This window comes from Peromyscus leucopus, chromosome 3 (genome assembly GCF_004664715.2).
Source record: "Peromyscus leucopus breed LL Stock chromosome 3, UCI_PerLeu_2.1, whole genome shotgun sequence".
Taxonomy (NCBI): domain Eukaryota; kingdom Metazoa; phylum Chordata; class Mammalia; order Rodentia; family Cricetidae; genus Peromyscus; species Peromyscus leucopus.
In genome coordinates, this window is record NC_051065.1 from 140,798,924 (window position 1) to 140,820,270 (window position 21,347).

A 21,347-nucleotide genomic window follows, 5' to 3' on the forward strand; every position below is an offset into this window, starting at 1 on the left:
CCTGGTGCCAAAAGCTAGGGAATCAAGACTTAAAACATGGGCCTGTGGGGGACAGTTCAAGCTCAAGCCATAAATATGTCATATATGTGTACTTATCAATATGCATACATAATATACACTTATACATTATATATACATTACATATGCATTACACACATATATATGCATATTATGTATATATACAAACATCCTCACATACAATTTTGAGGTAACCCCTGAGGACTCTAATTTTTGCTTTTACAAGAAGCCTTCAGACAAAGGACCTGGCCTTAAAGAACCTAATACTCTGATGAGAAGATAGTTCAAACATGAGATGATTAAAAGCCCTACCCATCACACCATAGAGTGGAACAGACAAGTTACCTTATTGCACTGCATGGTGGAAAAGGCAGAGTTCTTCTGTCACTTTGTAGTCTGAAAAGTCTCCAGCATTCTATTATAAAAAGAAATCATGCTGAGAGAATGTTGAGAGACTTGATAGAAAGAAAATGGTAGAGTACCACTCTCTGGAAATACAATGGGAGACAGGGCAGAAAGATCAAAGGTCTGAGGGCTTTTAGTTTGTTCTTGAAGAGGAACTACATTCCTTTCACATTCCTCTCTGTTGTCTGCATCTCAGGTACAACATCATGAAATGCTGTTGGCAATGGAGTGAGAACAGCCGTCCCTTACCTGGAGAGCTGCGCTTGCGTCTAGAAGCTGCCTCTAGATCTGCGAATGACAAGGCTGTGTTGCAAGTGCCAGAGTTAGTGGTGCCTGAACTGTATGCAGATGTGGCTGGCATCAGTGCAGAGAGCCTTTCCTACAGCTACAGTGTCCTTTGAAGATGCCCCAGACAAGTGCTTGGATTAAGTTCCTTCAAGAACAGAGGGAAGGAACCTTCTATGGGCCACAAAGGGAAAAAAAGGACATGGGTCCCACATCTTCCCCTATATATTTTTCTGGAAATATGAAATGCTGCTGGATGAGGCTCTACCTCTGCACACCACGTACTTAAGACTCACCATCAGTTTGTCTGCTTCCCAGTCCCGAGGGCCTGAGTACAAGTGGTGGACAGTGTCATTCCAAAGGAGGTTTTTTAAATCTTCAATGATTGTTGGGGGATAGGGTAAAAGGGCTGGTCCCACCCACCCCAGGCTGGTTTTCAACTAAAAAGTTTTTTTTTAATCTAAACTATTATAGAGTATAAATAAATCTGAATGGTATGAATGAATAGGAACACAACATAGGAATTCATGAGAAAGATATTCAAGGTTCTTTTTTTCTGAGAAGTGTAAGGGGAATCAAGATTTTCTTTAAGAAGAGATCTTGTCTCTTCTACATTGAGGGGACATAAAAGTTGTTCATTCCTGGTCCCTTCATGAAGAGTTGGAGAAGAACTATGAAAAATAATACTGAATTTTTCCTTGACTATAGATTGAACTTTTATTGAACTCTTTTATTGAAATCCGAGACAGGTAGACCCTGTTTGATACTACATTCAATTAGATACAGGAGTCATTTCATGATTAAGAACATTGTCCATTACATTTGCTTGCTAGTGCTGTTAAACTAAGGAAAATAAGTCTAAAGAACCAAAGTTAGATCTAGTGATGAAGTGTGTGTGTGTGTGTGTGTGTGTGTGTGTGTGTGTGTGTGTGTGTGTGTATGTGTGTGTGCCCAATGAGTAGGAAGCATGGAGACCAAGCAAGAAGATTTACTAACCCAGGTGGTCATTAAGAGGTGCCAAAGAAGTAATCTGATAGGGATGGGTGTAGCCTCTAATTTTCAACCATCCACTGAAACACTGTGAAATAACCCATTAAATTAGTATTTATTGTCTAGAAGTAGACTTTTCTGGTGTATAGGTGTCACAATATCTACAATATGGAGTAGAAAAGAAAATAAGTGGAAATTAATTTTAATAGAAAAATTAAAGAACATACATTGTCCCAAAAGATTCTTTATGTGTAAAATGAGAAGACTATCTACCTCACAGAATGGTGTGAGGGTTAATGAGAATATGTGTTTGTATAATATGTGGCATATGATATGTGCTCAATAAATGTTAGTTTCTTCTTTTCCCCCTAACTCACGACATTTCTTTTCATTCTTTTTTAAGACATAACATCTACTGTGGCCAAGAAGAGAGCACTGGCTTGTGATAGTACAGGGCAGAACATGTCTAGAAGATGGCAGTATATTACGAGCACCACATCATTAAACTATGATCACATTTTGTTTATTTTCCAACAATGAGAACTGAAGCCAGAGCTTTACACACACAAGGAAGTGATCTACACTGGTCTTGAGCCATCGTTGTTTGTGTGAGGTTTTGGCTGATGACAGTAATCTCCTATGATTTCAAAATACTGTAAGTATTACATTGAGGACAATTCTGTTTACACGATGATCTGTGACTTTGCAAGAACACCCTGATACCTTTAGAAGGATTAGGAAAGCTACCATAGACAAGATGCCTGGCAGCTGAAAATGGACACAACCGAATAACTGAAATCTTGGTGTAGTCATAATGACTCAGCTAAAGAAGGAATGTTTCTCACTGTGCAAACACCACGGTGAGAAGTCAGGATTTAAGCAGGCTAGAGAGAGAAAAAGGATGAGATCCAATTGTTGCCTCCCAGCTGTTAATTTGAGCCATCGTACGAAGTAATTCCCTTATTTGAATATTTAAAAATGTTGAGTGTCAAAGCTTGCTGTGCCAGACAGTGGGAAATGTGTTGGATAAAGAAACTGGGAGCTTTGAATATAGTCAGGCAGGATGTATTTATGTGTGGCTGTCTGCTAATTAAAAGCTTATGAATGAAACTGATGGGACAGTAGAGGGAGTGCAGAGTGAAGACCTCTCTGAGTACATGGTATTTAAACTGAGACCCCAGGGAAGGGTCAGGTAGTCATGGGAAGAGTAAAAAGAACACTTCAGGGGTGGGACTTGTATGACAACTTTGAGGTAAAAAGAACCAGTGTGGGGCCTCGGAGATGGTTCAGTGGATAAAGTGCTTGCCATGAAAGTTTGAGGAATAGAATTTGGATCCCCAGTACCCATGTAAAAAGTCAGATATGGCTGCATATATCTGTAACACTAGCATGCTGTTGATAAGATGGAAGTGAAGAGAGGAATCCCCAGAAGCTTGCAGGCTGGCTGCATGGTATACTCAGTGGTCAATCATAAAAGACCCAAACCTAAACAAGATGGAAAGCACACAAAATATGTCCTGTGACCTCCATATGTTCTATGGCATAGACCTGACAAACTTGCCATACACTGAACACATACATACATAAACATGACCCATAAAAAACAAAGCCATAATCATAACCAGAAAAAGCAATACACAGGTGAGGTAATGAAAAGATATCTACACGATTGTAGCATGTGTCTTAAAGAGACATATAATGAAATGGAGGGTAGCCCACTCTTTCTTTCCTTTTGGGTATGTGCTGACTGATGGAGGGGGCCAGGAAGGTCAGAAGGCGGTGTTGTATTCCCTGGAGCTGGAGTTGCTGGTGATTGTGAGTTGTCTGTCATACGTAGTGGGAACCAAACTCAGGTTCTCTGTATGTAGCCTTAACTATGAGCAATCTCTCTTCAGCTCCATTTCACCATATTAAATGAAGAAAAAATAGGTTAATAAAATTATTAGTGTACATTAATAGAATTTTCCCAATCTTACTATAACAATTTATAAAATGATTTACCATACTCAATGAAATAAGACAAACACATAGAAACAAAAACATAGAAAGCCAGAGGATAGCCTATTATCTTCAATTTAGTAGAATGTGCTTGTTTGAATGTAAGTTAAAAGTTACGTTGTGTGTTTAAATTATGTGATATTGTTATATGTTTGTTGTAACAACTCTTTCTCTCTCCTGCCAGTCAGCTCCCAAATAATAACACAGAAACTTATTATTAATTGTGAAAGCTCAGCCTTAGCTTAGGCTTGTTTTCACCTAGCTCTTAGAACTTGAATTAACCCATTTTTATTAATCTATATTCTGTCAAGTGCTGCCCATTCTGTATCTTCCATGTCTCCTGGTATCACCTTTGCATGCCTAAATTCATCCCCAGTTCCTCCCTTTGCCTGGAAGTCCTACCTGTTCTCCCTGCCTAGCTATTGGCTGTTTAGCTTTTTCTTAAACCAATCACAGGGGCATATCTTTATACAGCATAATTAAATACCTCACAACAGTTTGCCTCCCAGCTATTCCAGACCTAATAATGCAATTAAGTCTATCAAATCATGGTAATCAGTGATCCTGCTTGATAACCAGTGGTGTATGTGAATTTGGTGTTTCAGCCTGATGGGTATTTATTTGAAATACATTGCTATCAAGTGGCAAAAGACATGCCTAAAATACACAAAGAAACCTAAGATGGAATAAAAGACAAAGGTGAGTGGATGGATAGGGACAGAAATAGATCACCACACTTTGGCTTTTCCTTCTTAAAATGTACCAACTTTAGTATGTTATATTAGACTGTATACTACTATTGCTACACAGATTCATTTTTACTAAAGGAGACAGCTCTGACATTTGATTTTATAAGTATATAAAACCAATTACTGATACAAAATTAGAATACAAGTTTATTACCTGCAGTTTTAATTGTGATACGGTTAGAGAGTGTTTCTGAAAATTAGAAGAGGGAATGATTTGGTCACTTTTTTGTTTGTTTGTTTGGTTTGGTTTTTGAGACAGGATTTCTCTGTATAGTTTTGGTGCCTGTCCTGGATCTTACTCTGTAGACCAGGCTGGCCTCGAACTCATAGAGAGCTGCCTGGCTCTGCCTCCCGAGTGCTGGGATTAAAGGGGTGTGCCACCACTGCCCGGCTTATTTGGTCACTTTCAATAGACAAAAAGATGTATATGGGGATGGGCAGAGAAGATATGAAAAAGATCAAAAGAAGAGACTTCTATACACAGAAAAAAAAAAAAAAAAAGAAAAGAAAAGCCCACCAGAGCATTTAAGACATTAACAGCTCTCAGAAAGAATCACATCTAGCCGGGCGGTGGTGGCGCACGCCTTTAATCCCAGCACTCGGGAGGCAGAGGCAGGCGGATCTCTGTGAGTTCGAGGCCAGCCTGGTCTCCAAAGCGAGTTCCAGGAAAGGCGCAAAGCTACACAGAGAAACCTTGTCTCGAAAAACCAAAAAAAAAAAAAAAAAAAAAAAAAAAAGAATCACATCTAACAAAGGCAGGTTTGTGGTGCACACTTGTAATACCAACAGTTGGTCAGGAGTTTAAGGCCAGGATAGGTTACACAGGTGGGTTTAAGGCTGGCTGGAGCCCATGAGACCTCGCCTCAACAACAAACAAACAAACACAATCAGAAATGAAAGAACTACATGACTAAAGAAACACTTGAGTGGAAATAATTATCAACAAATAGTGTACATTAAACCATCAAGCCTCACTTTCCATTGCAGTCAGGAATGTTTGTTTCCTGCTTCAAAACCATTTCACAAGGTGTTGTGAGGCTGACCACAGTGTTGGTTGGCAAAGGCAGAAACAGTTCTTCAGTTTCACGTAAGTGATAACAACATTTATTTTCACACGTAAACTGTGACAATGTAGTTACCCTAATTTGGAACCTACAGTAGCTGAGAAAAGGAAACATTCACAATATATTTTCACTACTTCCAGTGCAATTAACGATACCTGGAACTGTTACATAACTGTGCTAACCAACATGAGACACACTAGCCATGTGTGATATTTAAATGTTAATGTAAGTTAATCAAAATTAAGAATATGGTTTCCCCAGTCTCACTAGCTGCTGTGGGATAATGCTTTTGTACACTGGTTTAATAAAATTCTGATTGGCCAGTAGCCAGGCAGGAAGTATAGGCGGGATAAACAGATAAGGAGAATTCTGGGAAGAAGAAGAAGGCTGAGTCAGGAGACGCCAGCCTGCCATCCAGGGAGCAGCATGTAATGGCACACAGGTAAAGCCACGGAACAAGTGATAACATATAGATTAACAGAAATGGGCTGAGTTTAAATGTAAGAGCTAGTCAGTGGTAGGCCTTAGCTAATGGCCAAGCAGTTTTAATTAATATAAGCCTCTGTGTGTTTACTTGGGTCTGAGTGGCTGCAGACTGGTCGGGACATAGGAAAACTTTCAGGAACAACTAGCTGCACTTAAGAGCTCAGTAAACAAAACACTTTGCCACATCCCTGGTGTCTACCATCTGAGAGTATAAAACACAGTGCTCTGTTACTTTTTAATACTGGTCACAATGCAAAAGTTCCTGTTTTGGTACTATCCTGACCTACAATATGAAGAGGTAGGTAATATAGTTTTCTATTTTATCTTAAAAACATGTAGGGTTCTACAGGACCTAAGGCCCCTGAATGAGGCTTTCTGTAGAATTCAGTGAAAGGGATTATAACTGATACTTTCACAGATGCTATGAAATACTGTCCTTAAGTTTCTGTGAATTATTCTTGTAATAAGTCAGGCCCTTCTAGGTTTTAAAACTGAAAGTCTCACATCCTAGAAAACTCCTCAAACCCAGGAAAATTGGAATGGTGAGTCACCTAATGGTAAGATGTGGTGATTTATGTTTCTAATGTATTTTCCTAAATAGCAGCCTATTATGACAGTGAGTAAATTTTATAACAATTACATAACTATTCAGATGACTGAAGAGGCTGAGCGGTGGTGGCACACACCTTTAGTTCCAGCACTGGGGAGGCAGAGGCAGGTGGATCTCTGTGAGTTTGAGGCCAGCCTGGTCTGTCTACAAAGCAAGTTCCAGAAAAATCAGGCTTCACAAAGAAACTCTATCTCGTAAAATAAAACAAAACAACAAAAGACAAAACAAAAAGAAAAAACAAGGACCAAAGAGAACCTGCCTCAACTTGCCTTGAAAACGACTCTACTTTCTCGAATCCTACATTCTAGTTACTTATTAATTTCAAGTGTAGAAATTGTGGTTTTTGGCTTTCTCCAAACACACACATTCACACCACTGTGCCTTATTTTAGGTCATCCTTTGCCTGAAATGCTTGTCTGCACTGGAGGACATTCACAGAATTTGCTCATCAAAAAGCCACTTCAAATAATACCCTTTATAAGCCTTCTTTAATATTCCTGTTTATAAATTTCTTACTCCATCTATAATAAAACCACTTGCTTTTTTTTTTTGTACAGGGATGCTTTATTGCATATATGCTATATGTAATACTAATTGCTTCCCTGTGCTGATGTTTGCTTTATATGTTTGCATTCTTTTTAGTAGGAAGGTGCAAATAGCTTTATTGCTTTATTGCTAACACCCATCTGTTCTGGAACATAGGGAATTCTTGTTAAAACTCATGTGGCATAGATTTCAAAGCACATCATACACATTATTTAATTTTCTCAGTTCTGTGTTTGGGAAAGTTGATTACTGTGTATCTCGTTAGTTAATAATCAAACCGGTGGAGATATAATTAGGTGGTAACAGTGTTGAGATTGAACTTTCTTAGAATTACTACAGAAGGCTATCAGTCACCAGATAGGATTACTCAGGGTTGGTAACAGAGAGGTGATCAGGATTTGAAAAGTGAACTGTTTCTAAGTTCACTCACATTTTGTGCTCTTCAATACCATGACACACCGGAGTGTTCCTTACTTCTCCAATTTAAACTGTTGAGAATTGTGGCCTAGGGCGCCCCTCCACCATACACAGGCTACTACCTATTAACCCTTACTGAATGAAGTGACTCACAAATTCCACCACGATTTTTCAGTTTCATGTGCTATTTGAACATCAAACTTCCCATCAGGGAGATTCATTTTTCTTTGTTTGCTTTCCTATTTAAAACTTTTATTTTCATTTATTTATTTTTTTAGTTGTTTGCTTTCTTAGTCTTAGTCTAGGCTGTTAGCTACTGGTAACTGAAGCACTGTCCAAAGGCTTCTGTTAAGACTCAGGAAGATTATATTCCAGTTGCCACGGGAATGTATCTTTACTCACCTCACCAGTTACAGGAAGTAGGGCCACACCCCATTTTACAATGTGCTTCAAGATCAGAGATACAATAAGTACAACTTGTAAACCTTAGTTCAATACCCAGAAAAAGGCACACCCATACCACAGGGCAACCAGAAAGTAAAAGTGGTTTACAAATGTTCCTTCCAAGCCCATTTAAAAAAAAAAAAAAAAAGAAAAGAAAGAAAGAAAGAAAGAAAGAAAGAAAGAAAGAAAGAAAGGCTATTTGTTCATTACTAAGACAAAATGAAATTTTCAGGAAAAAGGATAAAGCTTGTGTATGTGTGTAGTTTATATGCTAGTGAGTGTAGGTTATTAAACCAGAAAGGGAACTGGGGGTTGGTTAAACAAATGTAGGGCTGAAGGTACAGGATACATTTGACAAGAAAGTGCAAGCCGGTATACTGTAGACAGACGGTTGGAGACAGCAGATGGGGGAAGAGGCTAACCCCAAAGAATAGAGAATCCAATCATGAAATCCGGGACTTTATCTGCCATCGTGCTCATGCAAACAACCCTTATTAAACCTGGTGAGTCCTCCCTCAACCCAGACACACGTGAGACATAAAAGGACAGGAGGACTTGTTAGGAAGAGTGCTTCAGCGGGAGAAAAGGATCAGAGAGTGTAATTAGGTGGAAGTGACTAAAATTCGTCATATACGTGAATGAAATCGTCGAAGAATTAAAAGCAAAAAGCAAAGCATATAAAAATCATCTCAAGAGCGAAAACAATGTGCTGGGGATCTTAGGAAAGCCGCTCCAGTGCAAATCTCTAGCTCTCCTCAGGGTCTTTCGCCGGACCTGCGGCTTTCCGGGCTTTCATTTTCCACCGGAGCAGACGCCCCCGCCGTGACGCTCTTTACCCGCGCTCTGACGTCACTGCCCCGCGCCGGCGGCACGTTGGCCCGGCCGTGCAGCGGCTTTACCGGGGGTGAAAATGTCTATGGCCAGCGATTTCTACCTGCGCTACTACGTTGGGCACAAGGGCAAGTTTGGGCACGAGTTTCTGGAGTTCGAGTTTCGGCCGGACGGTGAGCGGCGGAGGGGCCGCGAGGGAGGGCGAGCCGCCCCGGGGGTGGGTTTCTTTTCTTTTCTTCTTCCTTTTTATTTTCTTTCTTCTTTATTTCAATTTAATTGTTTAGTTTTAAGACGGGGGTCTGGTTCTGTAGTCCAGGCTGACCCCGAGCTCACGATCCTCCCGCTTCAGCCTCCCAGATGCTGCGGTGACAGGTGTGTCACCACGCCCCCGCCTCCCAGGAGGGCTTGAAGGGCTTAGTTCCAGCTTAGGAAGATCTTGCGCCTGTAGCATGCTTGGGTGTTTTTTGTGAGAGAAAAATTACTGTAAAGTTACCCAGAAAAGCAGATCCTGCTGCCATCAGGAAAGCTGGACATAGAAGAATCGGAAACCTAGAATGGAGAATGTGACCTTGGGCAGTAGTCACAGAATTATCAAGTGATGCTTCAGCGGATGCTTGAAATCTTTGGGTGACCTTTCGGCCTACTCACCCGTTTACTCTGTATGTGAAGGCTGCTTTGTAGAGGAGGAACCCCCTGTCTAAACAGGAGGGTGATGTGTGTTAGGCATTGAAATACAGTTCTTCACCATCTTCGTCAAGATACATGGATGGATGATGGCCAGAGTTAAGGCAGTCTTTTCCTGTTGCATCTTAGGTAGTCAGCCCTGTTAAGAAGAAGCTGAATATCTCCTTCCGAGCCACTGGCTGTCCGAACACATTGAAGTGGACAATGAACACAAGCTCTGTATTTCTTTGAGAAGCAAACGAAGTAGCTCTGGGCGAAGAGTGGAAGGGTTGTGTGATCCCATTCATTGGTGGGGACGACAGATTAGGTTTTCCCAACTAAACAAGGCTTCCTGACCCACTGCAGAGGGCGCCTGATGCCGAGTAAGGGGAGTACTTGCTGTAGACCAAGGAGAGCTGGGGAGAGGAAGCACAAGTCTGTTCTGGACACATTGGGGATGCCAAGTGGTTATGGTTTAAAGAAAAAAAAAAGGGGGATATTCCTGGACTGACATCTATCAGAATCCTGAAGCTTTTCAGTCTCTCTAAGGAAGATGCTATCTACCAGTATGTTGTCAGAAAGTTCTTCAACAAAGATGGTAGGAAGTCCAGGACCAAAGCACCCAAGGTTCCCCACTCGGACTTACTGTTCTGAAGAAACAATATACTAAGTAAAACGAAGAGGCTGCAGAATATACTAAACTTTTGGCATAGAGAATGAAGGAAGCCAAAAAAAAAAAAATAAAATAAAATAAAATAAAAATAAAACCAAACACCAGGACCAGATTTCCAAGAGATGTAGGCTGTCCTTTCGAAGAGTTTTTACTTTTAAGTCTGAGTCCAGTAAAGAATAAGTTAATAATCAGAACTTGAAAAAAGAAATAAAAAAAAAGCTTCCCCTAAGCCAGGTGTAGTGGTTTATGCCTTTAATCCCTGCACTTGGAGGCAGAGGCAGGCAGATTTCAGTTCGAGGCCAGCCAGGGTTACACAGAGAAACCCTGTCTCTAAAAACAAAACAACCCTCCCCACCCCCACCCCACCCCCCAAAAAAACAAACCAAGTCAAAACAAAACAAAAACCCCCAAAACCAAATAATAATAATAATAATAATTTCCCTTAGAAGATGAGACACTGGAGATCAAAAAGAAAAACTTTCTTGTCTTCTCGGGGAGAGAAACACCAGAGAGGAGCAGAATGAGCAGGGGTCTGTTGAAGTACTAGCAAGCTGAAGGTGGTACTTGAGACGCAGACATTTAACTGAGCATCTGACTGTGTGGACTTCCATGAAGTGGTACATGCATGTTTTGGACAAGGGTCTTTGAAAGGGAAATATGAGAGGATCATGTATTCAGAAGGTATCCAGCATTCAGGAAGGATTCAAGGTTGCCGTGGCCCCGCAGTTGTTTAGAAACTTAACTTTACCCTTGTTCTCCAAATGTTGTTTGGAGCAAACTTACTTTGTTTTTGTTGTTGTGCTGGTGGGTTTTGTTTTTGTTTTTTATTTTGATTTTTTATTTATTTCTTTTGTAATTCTGTTCTCAGTCCCCATGCCTGTGCATGCCATGCAGCTTGTCCTTATCACCCTGAGTCACATAAATTAAGAACAACACTGTCAAGGGAAATTTTATGTGTGGTTTGATTCTCATGCACCTTTGCCACCGAATTATTCCACTTACATGAGAAGTGATGACTCGCTAAATGGGGTACACAACAGTATGGTAACCTAAAGTACAGCAGATGAGAAGGACATCACAGATGTATCTGAGCACCTGACTGACAACCATGCAGGGAAGCACACACTGGAGGCCTCAGAGGTCATGGCATTGGATTGAAATAAATCAGCCAACAAACTGACAGTTTACATAGTTTGTATGCTTCCCAGTTGTAATTTTTTAAATTTTTCGTTATCTTAACTATATACACTAATTTGGAGGAAAACAATTAAGAGAACATTTTGGAATAATAGAGAAAGTGTGGATGCAAAGGAGACCTCTGGAGACTTGTGTGACCCTGAGCAAGTTGCTTAACTTGATTTTATCTCCTGTGAACAGGTGAGAAAGTGAAACCTGCTCTTAGAATTCCTTTAGAGACCAGATAAATGTTGTGAGTACTGCATTTAGCACCAACACGTCACACTTGAAGAGAATATTTGGTGGTTTGTCACAGTCACATTTAGTTCAGGGGCTAGATTAAGAAAATAAATGTGTTGTTGTGTACAACCTTAATCCCAGCATTCAGGACACAGAGGCAGGAGGATAGATCCCTGTGTGTTCAAGGCCACCAACCTGACTACACAGTAAGATCTTGTGTTGTCTGAGGAAGAGAGAGAGAGAGAGAGAGAGAGAGAGAGAGAGAGAGAGAGAGAGAGAGAGAGAGAGAGAGAGGAAATTAACAAACCTGACCCATTGTATGTTGAAGGTACGGAACATTTTAAAGTTTGCTAGCTGACTTATATTTATTGAGTTTTTAGCCCTGATCTTACACAAGGAAAGTAGATTTACTAGTAAAAGTAGGAATATGAAATTGTCTTTACCTTTAACATTGTTCATGGTATTCTTTGTTTCTCTCCACACAGGAAAGCTTAGATATGCCAACAACAGCAATTATAAAAATGACGTGATGATCAGAAAAGAGGTATGTTCTCTTCTCTCTTATTTTTTTCTTTTTCTTTTCTTTTGAGACAGGGTCTCACTTTGTAATCTTGGCTGCTCTGGAATTCACAGTGTTGAACAGTCTGGCCTTGAACTCAGAGAGATCCACCTGCCTCTGGCTAAGTTCTTTTCAGATGTCTAAATTTTTACATTTTGTTTATTTATCTTATCTGTGCTGATGAAAAGTATTTCAAAGGCTCTGTTTCAGTGAAGAAGCCAATTTATAGATGGAAAGGTTTCTATGTTAATTACATGTAATTGTAGCATTAAATTTTTTTAACGTGTGTATTTGTGTTTGTGTGTGTGTGTGTGTGTGTGTGTGTGTGTGTGTGTGTGTGTATTGGATACACATGTAACATAGCATGCATGTGTGGAAATCAAAGAACAGCTGGTAGGAATTGGTTTTCTCCTACTATGTGGGTCCTAGGGATTGAACTTTACCCACTGAGCCATCTTGGTGATTCTCATTTTAGCATTTTTTTAAAACAATCAACTTGAATATTTATAACCCCATATCATTCAATTCATTTTGTGAAGCATGATTTTTAAACAAAAGGCTTGGGCGTGTGGACTGGGCTCAGCGTGCCGGCTCCTGTGTGCTTGTGTCGTGTCACGCTGTAGCCCTTACGTTGCTCCGTCAACTGTGAGCACCTGGAGTGTCCCCGCTACACCGGCCGACTCTGGGGCCTAAAGCAGCTGGGGTGAGAAGAGGGAACAGTGTGTGTTAAAGGGTGAGAGAGCAGAAAAAAAAGTTTGTGAGAAGGATGAATTTTAATTCTGCAGCTTTGGAATCAAATTAAATTGTTCACTCCTATTGTGTTTGAATGTTTAGGATCCGTAGCTTTCTTTTATTATATCTCACTGAACTGTGGGAAGACAGATGGGCTTTATAAGATTTTATTGTAATTGATTTCCAGGCCTATGTTCACAAGAGTGTCATGGAAGAACTGAAGAGAATTATTGACGACAGTGAAATTACAAAAGAGGATGATGCTTTGTGGCCACCGCCTGACAGGGTTGGCCGGCAGGTCTGTGGACCATGTTCTTTAAGTGGATAGATCAGAGTTGGTAATATAATTACTGTGCTTTGTCAATATATTCATGATGGTTTCTTATTGAAGCTTTGATTATATAACTTTATTTTCTTTTTAAATTCTTTTTTGTGGTACTAAAGATTGAACTCCAGATTCATCCATGCTAGGCAATCGAACACTCCATCGGGTTACAGCTCCAGCTTTTACTGAGCTTGATTTTCTTTGCTGTCTCCACCTAGTAGAGGAGTTAGCACTTAGCTCTAATTAAGACATCCTTTCTCCAGCCTGTCCAGCTAAAGTTAGGGTATTTTGACACTGTTACAAATTATTAATTGTAAGTTAGCTGTACTGTTAATTATTTCTATTATAAATAGGTACAACATTGCTAGCTAAATTTGAGAGTTAGTTCTTAAGTTAATATATTTTGACACTGCTATAAATTATTTTTTAATTAGATGTTATTGTTAATTATTTCTATTGAAAATAAGTACATTGCTAGCTAAATTTGAGAGTTAGTTCTGATCACTGAGTATGGCAATTCACTTTCTCCATTTTTTTTTATCTTTCAGAATTTGTATATTTGAATGCCCCAGGAAAAGTCTTGATTGGTTTTTTTCAAACTGACTTTTGTATTTGCCTGTTATATTCCCTTCAAAATACATGATATTTCTCAAAGTGCTCCCAAAGAACTCTGCAGGTCCAATTTCACTCTGTATAAAGACAGTTTGCTTTCTGAATTGGGTCTTTTCAATTCTCAGAGAAATGAAATATAAGGCCTTGGAGAAAGAAATATTTAATTTCATTTTTGTGTGTTCCTAAGGATTATACTGTATATCAGCCACTTTCTTTGACTAGAAGAAAATGTAGAGATCAAATACATGCTGAAAGTAGCAGTAATGTAACTGTTGTGTGGCAAGAGCACAGTGTAGAGTATGGTGTGGGGCAACAGAGGTAGTGGTCTGTGTCCTGTGGGAACCTGAGTCGTAGTAATTAACCCCTCTAGTTAGCACAGTAGTTACTGGGTGTCTGTGTCTACAGAACAGCCAGATATTTTAAAATTATTAAACCTGCTCCTACAGTGGTGATATGACATCTAGACTTGACTGTGTTTATAAGTTGATATACTTCTTTTAGAGGATGGTTTTATAATGTACATTAGAAAATGCCAATATTTTCCATTTATTTTTCCCTTAGTAATCTCATTTCTGAACTACCAGTTCTAGAAAAATAACTGCAGCTACAGAGAAGATTTCATAGATATAAAAATGTGTTTCATCATCTGGGGGAGCCAGAGCTTGTATCTGTGCACTGGTGATGTGTTCTCGTGAGAGGCTAGCAGGCATGCTCCAGAAACTGCCACTGGATAATTAAAGCAAGAATTTTGTGATTATTAGAGATTCTTAGCTAATTCTCAGTTTGCTGTATCTCATGAAGTGTATAGTTAGGCTTTTTGATTAGATAGCTGTGACTGTCTATTAGCATCTGCTTGATAATTTAGTGTAAAAATTCTTTAAACATACAGCCCCTTCATTAGCTTTAGATTTCAGGGTAAGCAATACAGATAAAATTTGTATGATGATAATGGTACTGGAACAACCACATTACACTGTATAAGTTCTAGGTTTCATTGAATTTCAGAGGGTATTAGTCTGTAAGTGGGAGCATTACTATTGTACATTGCTCCTGGCTATTGATACATTGTATGTTCTGTTCTTGATGAGGTTAAGATTGTACATTTGTAAAATAGGGCTAAGGAAATAGGGCTTGGAAAGGTGTTTTAGGGACTGTGGAAAATGTAAAGTCCCAGAGGTCGGGCCTGATAGGTGGCAGGTGCCCAAATGGTAGCTATTGTTAATGTCCTATATTTGTTTATAAAAACTTACAGAAAGGGAAAATGCATTTTGTGATATTTTAAATGGGTTTGTATTTATATCATCATTTCTATAACATATGCTTTAAAGTGACAGTGCTCATGTTTACCAACATCATAAGAAACATTTCTGTGTCATTTTGTTTGAGCTCCTTTTTTATGATGGCTCTGGAAAGCAGTTCTGGCTTGGTCCTGAAACTGAGGCTAGTGGTCATGTGTGGTCAGTGAGGTTTTATTAAGAGGATTTGGTCTAGCAGGTTAAATTTCTTCTGGTTTTTGGAGAGAGTCTCCCCAGGCTGGTGTGTAACTTACTTTGTAGACCAGGCTGGCCTTGGACTTGAGACAGTCCTTCTGCCTTGCTTCCTGCGAGCTGGGATTATAAGCACGTGCCACCATGCTTGGCTGAGATTAAATTTCTTTTCCCCTCTATCAAGTTCTAGAAAGTTTGCACTTCTTTATAGCACGAATACAGGTATCTCTGGGGTAGACTTTTGTATTGATGCCATTTCTCTGCTCTTTTTGTTTCCAGGAACTTGAGATTGTAATTGGGGATGAACATATATCTTTTACCACATCAAAAATAGGTTCTCTGATTGATGTAAACCAGTCAAAGTAAGTATATTAAAGTGTTGGCTGAGCTCATTAACTCATTAACGAGGCTCGTGTCAGCACTGTGGTCTGCTAGATAAGGCAGTTTAGTATTCTGATGTCATAGAGACTTCTAAGTAATTAAACACTTGTTATCTTGTCTGTCAGAGAAGTTAACAGCGTATTTCATTAAGTACTCAGTTCAGCAGTGTGCATAATAATGCCTGATTTGTTGGTCATTTTATATTAAAAAGTCTGGTTATAATGTCAGAAAATGTAAAGGAAGATAATTGTGGATTGATCAGCTTCATTGGGACCATATTATACCATACTTCCCCTTGGATTTAGCACTTGAAAAAAAAAAAAAAAAACCAGTAGGCATGTGTATGAGCCACCTTTGTGTCCTTAGATTCTTTGCAGCATATCCTGAAGCTTTGCTGGTGTGAATCATTGAGTCATTTCCTCATGCTCCTTTCCTTAAAACATCCCCATATGGCTTCCATTGCTTCATGTTGCCCTGAATCTTAACTTGCTTGAGTATAAGCTTGCATGAGAACCTTGTTTTGTCTTTAGAGTTAGAGCAGTGCCCAGCACATAGTAGGTGCTTCAAATAAGTATTATAAAGAGGAAAAGAATGAATGCACAATAATAACTGGATACCTGTGTTCATGAAGAACAACTGGATGCTTAAACCTGTAAATATGCCCCTTCAGTTGGTGAGGACGTGGCCTGTGTACTCTACTGGGTTTGTGCGTGCATTGCCTCTGTTGAGAGAGCAATGAGTCCTGGCGAACTGTGTTCCTCCTTACAGGAAGAGAAGTGTTAATTAATTATCCAGTTTGTTCACTGTAGTTGTCGGCAAGTGGCCCTTTTCCTAGTTTCATAAGCTTAATTGGTTTATTCTGTTTCAGGAAATTATAAGATTATGTTTCATAGAAAACAAAAGGTAACTTTTATTTATATATGTTTTTTAATTTTAGGGATCCTGAAGGCCTCCGTGTATTTTACTACTTGGTGCAGGACTTGAAATGCTTAGTGTTCAGTCTCATTGGACTACATTTCAAGATTAAGCCAATTTGAATTGGATACTTTTGAGATTATTTATATATTTAATTAAAGGAGGGTTTTTTAATTGACACTTTTGGGATTTTTTATTAATGTGAAACTTTTGTATATAAACTTAATATGTGAAATATGGCTTTCCTCTCTTCGGTCCATGTAGGCTAGACAGCCCCTATATGCAATTGATTCTGTACATAAAAGCCACTTTTTGTTGGAATTTGCTCTAATAAAATGTATTAAAAGCCTAGATGTGGAGTCGTTGGTTTTTTGGTTTTTGCTGTTGTTTTTGTTTTGTTTTGCAGCTGAATTAGTGACTTGCTTTAAGAATGGTAAGTTGTTCTGGTTGATAGAGCTTAGGGCAGAGGCCGCTCATCTGGAAATACATGGTCAAATCCCAGCTACTGAAGATACCATAGAGTCAATCTTCTGTACTTCATAGGACTTACCTTGGTGACACTAAGGTTGTTTTCAGAGGTTTGAGATTTTTTTTTTTATTTTACATTATCACAAACCTTTGTGGGTTCACATGAAATATTTCCCTAAGTTGTTGAAAGGGCATAGTCAGTACCCCACATTTGGCCTATCTTATTATGCCCTTATTCTTATGTATGTGTGCACACACATATGTAGGAGCTGAGTTGAAGCTTTACAAAGTTATATGAAATTTTGTTTTAACTATCTATAGTGTGCATGCCTATTGTTAGATTCTTACTGGAAACAAGTCATTCATGTTTCCCAGGTCCTTTGAACTTTCTACCATTCATCTCTCATTATCTCTGCTAACACTGCTGCTGGTGTCCTCCTCTTCCTCCTGGCTGCATGGTTTCAGACTCATGGAGATCTGCCTGCCTCTGCCTCCTGAGTTCAGGGACTAAAGGTGTGTGCCACCATGGTGGCCAGAGCATAATTCCAGCCTTAGGAAAAAGATGCTGAAGGGTCAGGAGGTCAATGCCTATCTTGGCAATATAGTTGATTCTAGACTTGCTTAGGCCTCATGAAACCCTTCCTCTAAAGAAGAATCCTTTAGGAGAGATGAGACAGACTCCCTCAATGATGAGCAGTGGAGCTGGGGTCCTATCACAGTTTTCAGTGTGTACGTGGCCTCAGTTCTCTGAACTGATGTGGAAAGAACATGGACTGAAGAAGTGAAACTTAGTTGTGGATCAGTACTAACTGTTTTTTCTTTTAAACTTTTTGTTTGTTTGTTTTGCTTGTTTGGGTATTCACTTGCATGCATATTTGTGCACCTATGCCTGGTGCCTACAGAGGCCAGAAGAGGATGTTGGAACCCTTAGGACTGGAATTATCCCCATGTGGGTGCTCAGATCCAAACTCAGGTCCTCTAGAAGAGTAGCCAGTGCTCTTAGCCACTGAGTCATCTCTCTCAAGCCCTGTTTTTCTTGGGACCTTTAAGTGGATTTTATTCCTGAGTGACACAGAGCCCAAATATTCTTCCCTTCCTAGGGTCCCCTTTTATCACTGAGTTCCTGAAGCATCTTTCTCATTTCTTCATTCTCAGTACGAGTAGGCATGATAATGCAGAGCTTTAGAAAGGTGTGGATTGTAAATGCTAGGACACATGAGGTGGTTTAGGGCACAGGAAATCTTAAAATAGGGCTCTTTTTGGTTTTGTTGAGAGCTGTGAAATTTACCATATTTCACTGTTGTGAAAGGTTCACTGAGGCAGAAATACCAAGAGGTGTGAAGCTGGCCAGGACCAGCCAGTCCTCCCAGTGAAGACAGTGTGTCAGCCCATTCTTCCCTGTGGGCTGGTGGCTACTGCAGGTGTCCCTCACCTCAGCCTGGGGCAGGAAGAACAGCTTGCGGCTGTGAAATGATGATGCCACAGAGGTCTGAGGGTCTCACTAGAAGGTCTGAATGTGTGATGAGAATTGCATCTCTCTCAACATAACAGGACAGGCAGTTGGAGTTTCACAGAGGCTATTACAGCAAAGAAGCCAGAGAAATGAATATATATATTTGTGTGCACTGGTGTTTTGCCTGCACATATGTTTGTGTGAGGGCGCCAGATCTTGGAGTTACAGACAGCTGTTAGCTGCCATGTGGGTTCTGGGAATTGAACCTGGGTCCTCTCGAAGAGCAGTTAGTGCTCTTAACTACCAACCCATCTCTCCAGCCCTGAATAGAGCTTTTGTGGGTTTTGTGGTTTCTTTTGTTGTTATTTGTTTTTTCACACACACACGCGCGCACACACACACACACACACACACACACACACTGAATTTAGAAGACAAAATTCAAGAAGATAAAAAATTTCTTTAAAATTTTCACCTTTCTGTTTTCACGCTTCTTTTTTATTTTGGTCATGTGAAGTTCAGTATTTCCTGTTTTGTGCTGTGCTTTGGTCAAAAATCCACAATGGGAGTGTCAGTCCATTCCCTCTGAAATGACTTTCTTCCAATGCTAATTAATCAAGCTCATTATCAGTTTAGAGTTTTCTAGAAATTCAGAGCTTAATAATACAGAGCTCAGAGGAAGCTACTGCTCTTTTCAGTTACTGGCTTTTCAGTTACTGGCATCCCCCTCTCTCTGTCCACAACCAAAAAAAGTTTCCATTCTATGTTCAGTTTTTGTTGGCTACTGTCCTTTATTAAGCACTGGTAGGCAGCCCACATCCTGTTCATGCTTTGGTCACAGTGATGAGCAAAACGGGTCTGGAGTCCTTGCTCTCAGACTTTGCATGATGTAGAGGAGGCAAACAGTATGTAGAAAGCACAAAGAAGCCTGCACTTGCTTAGCCTCCATGGTAAAGATGTCTCCTCAGAGAGATAAGGATGTAAACAGAACCATTAGTATTTCCATGAGCAGTGCGATTTACCCCCCACCTCCTGATCTGGGGCTACAATGTGAATTTTCTAGAGCATCACTGGCTCATTGCTGTAGATCTCTCAGTTCCTCATTTTGGTTCATAAACCCTCCCCATCCGGTTCTTCCCAACACCAGCACTCTTTGACAAGGTTGGGTAGAAAACCTAGCTCATCCTGTGTCTTAGAGAAGTTTCTGCAGCCTAGCAATCTTTAAAAAAAAGTTATTTTGAAATCTATGAGCTTTTTAAAAAATTATTTTTTTATGTGCATTGGTGTTTTGCCTGCATGTATGTTTGTGTGAGGGTGCCAGATCTTGGAGTTACAGACAGCTGTTAGCTGCCATGTGGGTACTGGGAACTGAACCTGGGTCCTCTGGAAGAGCAGTTAGTGTTCTTAACTACCAACCCATCTCTCCAGCCCTGACATCTAAGAGCTTTTGTCTCTATAATTCCTGATTGCATTTTTTTGCAGTTATTCCAACGCTGGGAAGTAGGTGACACACTTCACGGTGAAAAAAGAATCTTTAAGATTCAGTGTTTTGCTCCAATTTCTTTAAATATAATGTTTAATGTTGAATGAAGGTTTACCATCCATTTCCCAGGTTATGATTAAAAACTTTATTTGTGAAGCTAGGCCTGGTGGCTCACACCCCTCATTCCAGCACTTGGGAGGCAGGCAGGGGAGTCCCAGACAAACCTGATGTACACAGTGAATTCCAGGCCAGCCAAGTGTACATGGTGAGACCTTGTCTCAAACAAAACAAAACAAAAATATATTTGTATATCTTATTAGATCTTCACAGCAACCCTGAAGAGAAATTGCATTTTTGTTTTGCTGTGGTCAAAGATTTTGTGAATGATCAGACTTACCTGAAGTCATAGGAGCTTGTTGGTGTTTCCACTCATGTCTCCCCATGTACCAAACTCATGCTTTGTGTCGAGCTAAAAGCAAGGCTCTTCTGAGTCCACATTGTAACCATATTCTGTGTATTGGGTAAGGCTTTATTTATAGGTCGAGAGTTAGTTACGAGCTGTCCTTAAGTAAATTATCTGACTTCTTCACAGCCTTTCCTTGTGGAAAGCTGGGATAACACAAGCATCTGCCTGCATGGGGACAGAGTGTCTGCCACATTCTCCATCACTGCTGCTTCTGCACCCCCACTTACCTTCTCCTCCAAGCATAACTTTCTTAAATCTCGTTTCTTTCATTCCTTGATTTTGGTGGTTGATTTTGGTGGTGGTGGTGGTGGTGGTAGTGTGTGTGTGTGTGTGTGTGTGTGTGTGTGTGTGTGTGTATTGTTGGTTGGTTTTTACTCTTTGCTATTTTGGGGGCCTGCCATCCAGTTCCCAAATAAATCACACAGAGGCTTATTCTTTCTTTTTTTCTTGTCTTTTTTTTTCTTGGTGTGTTTTTTGTTTTGTTTTGTTTTGTTTTGTATTGTTTTGTTTTGTTTTTTGAGACAGGGTTTTTTCCGTGTAGTTTTGGTGACTGTCCTGGATCTTACTCTGTAGACCAGGCTGGCCTCGAACTCACAGAGAACTGCCTGGCTCTGCCTCACGAGTGCCGGGATTAAAGGCATGCACCACCACCGCCCAGCCAGTTTATTCTTTCTTATGAATGCCTGACCTTAGCTTGACTTGTTTCTTGCCAGCTTTCCTTAACTTAAATGACCCTGTGGTGATATATTGTGTACCCTAATAAAATTGGCCTGAAGATCAGAGAACAGAACAAGCCACTAGATTAAATATAGATCCCAGGTAGTGGTGGCACACACCTTTAATCCCAGTACTGGGAAGCACACACGCCTTT

At 40.0% G+C, this 21,347-nt stretch overlaps 2 protein-coding genes across 6 annotated transcripts in view; both read left to right on the plus strand.

Moving 5' to 3' along the window:
- The window catches only part of Styk1 (serine/threonine/tyrosine kinase 1), a 45,004-nt gene extending 42,675 nt beyond the window's left edge, over nt 1-2,329 (plus strand). For both annotated transcript variants that reach the window (XM_028860515.2, XM_037204056.1), the window contains exon 10: nt 620-2,329. In XM_028860515.2, coding sequence (XP_028716348.1) covers nt 620-824 — 205 coding nt within the window. In that variant the 3' untranslated portion in view covers nt 825-2,329. The remainder of the gene's footprint in view (nt 1-619) is intronic.
- On the plus strand, nt 2,329-16,957 carry Magohb (mago homolog B, exon junction complex subunit). 4 transcript variants are annotated; one of them, XM_037204059.1, is made up of 5 exons: nt 2,329-2,353; nt 12,081-12,139; nt 13,074-13,184; nt 15,590-15,672; nt 16,629-16,957. In XM_037204059.1, the coding sequence occupies exons 2-5, from the start codon at nt 12,125-12,127 to the stop codon at nt 16,726-16,728; spliced, it is 309 nt and encodes a 102-aa protein (XP_037059954.1). In that variant the 5' UTR covers nt 2,329-2,353; nt 12,081-12,124; the 3' UTR covers nt 16,729-16,957. The 4 variants fall into 4 exon arrangements, with proteins under 4 accessions (XP_037059954.1, XP_028716347.1, XP_037059953.1 ...); XM_028860514.2 differs by lacking the exon at nt 2,329-2,353 and adding an exon at nt 8,845-9,016; XM_037204058.1 differs by lacking the exon at nt 2,329-2,353 and adding an exon at nt 11,778-11,801.
- The last annotated feature ends 4,390 nt before the right edge of the window (nt 16,958-21,347 follow it).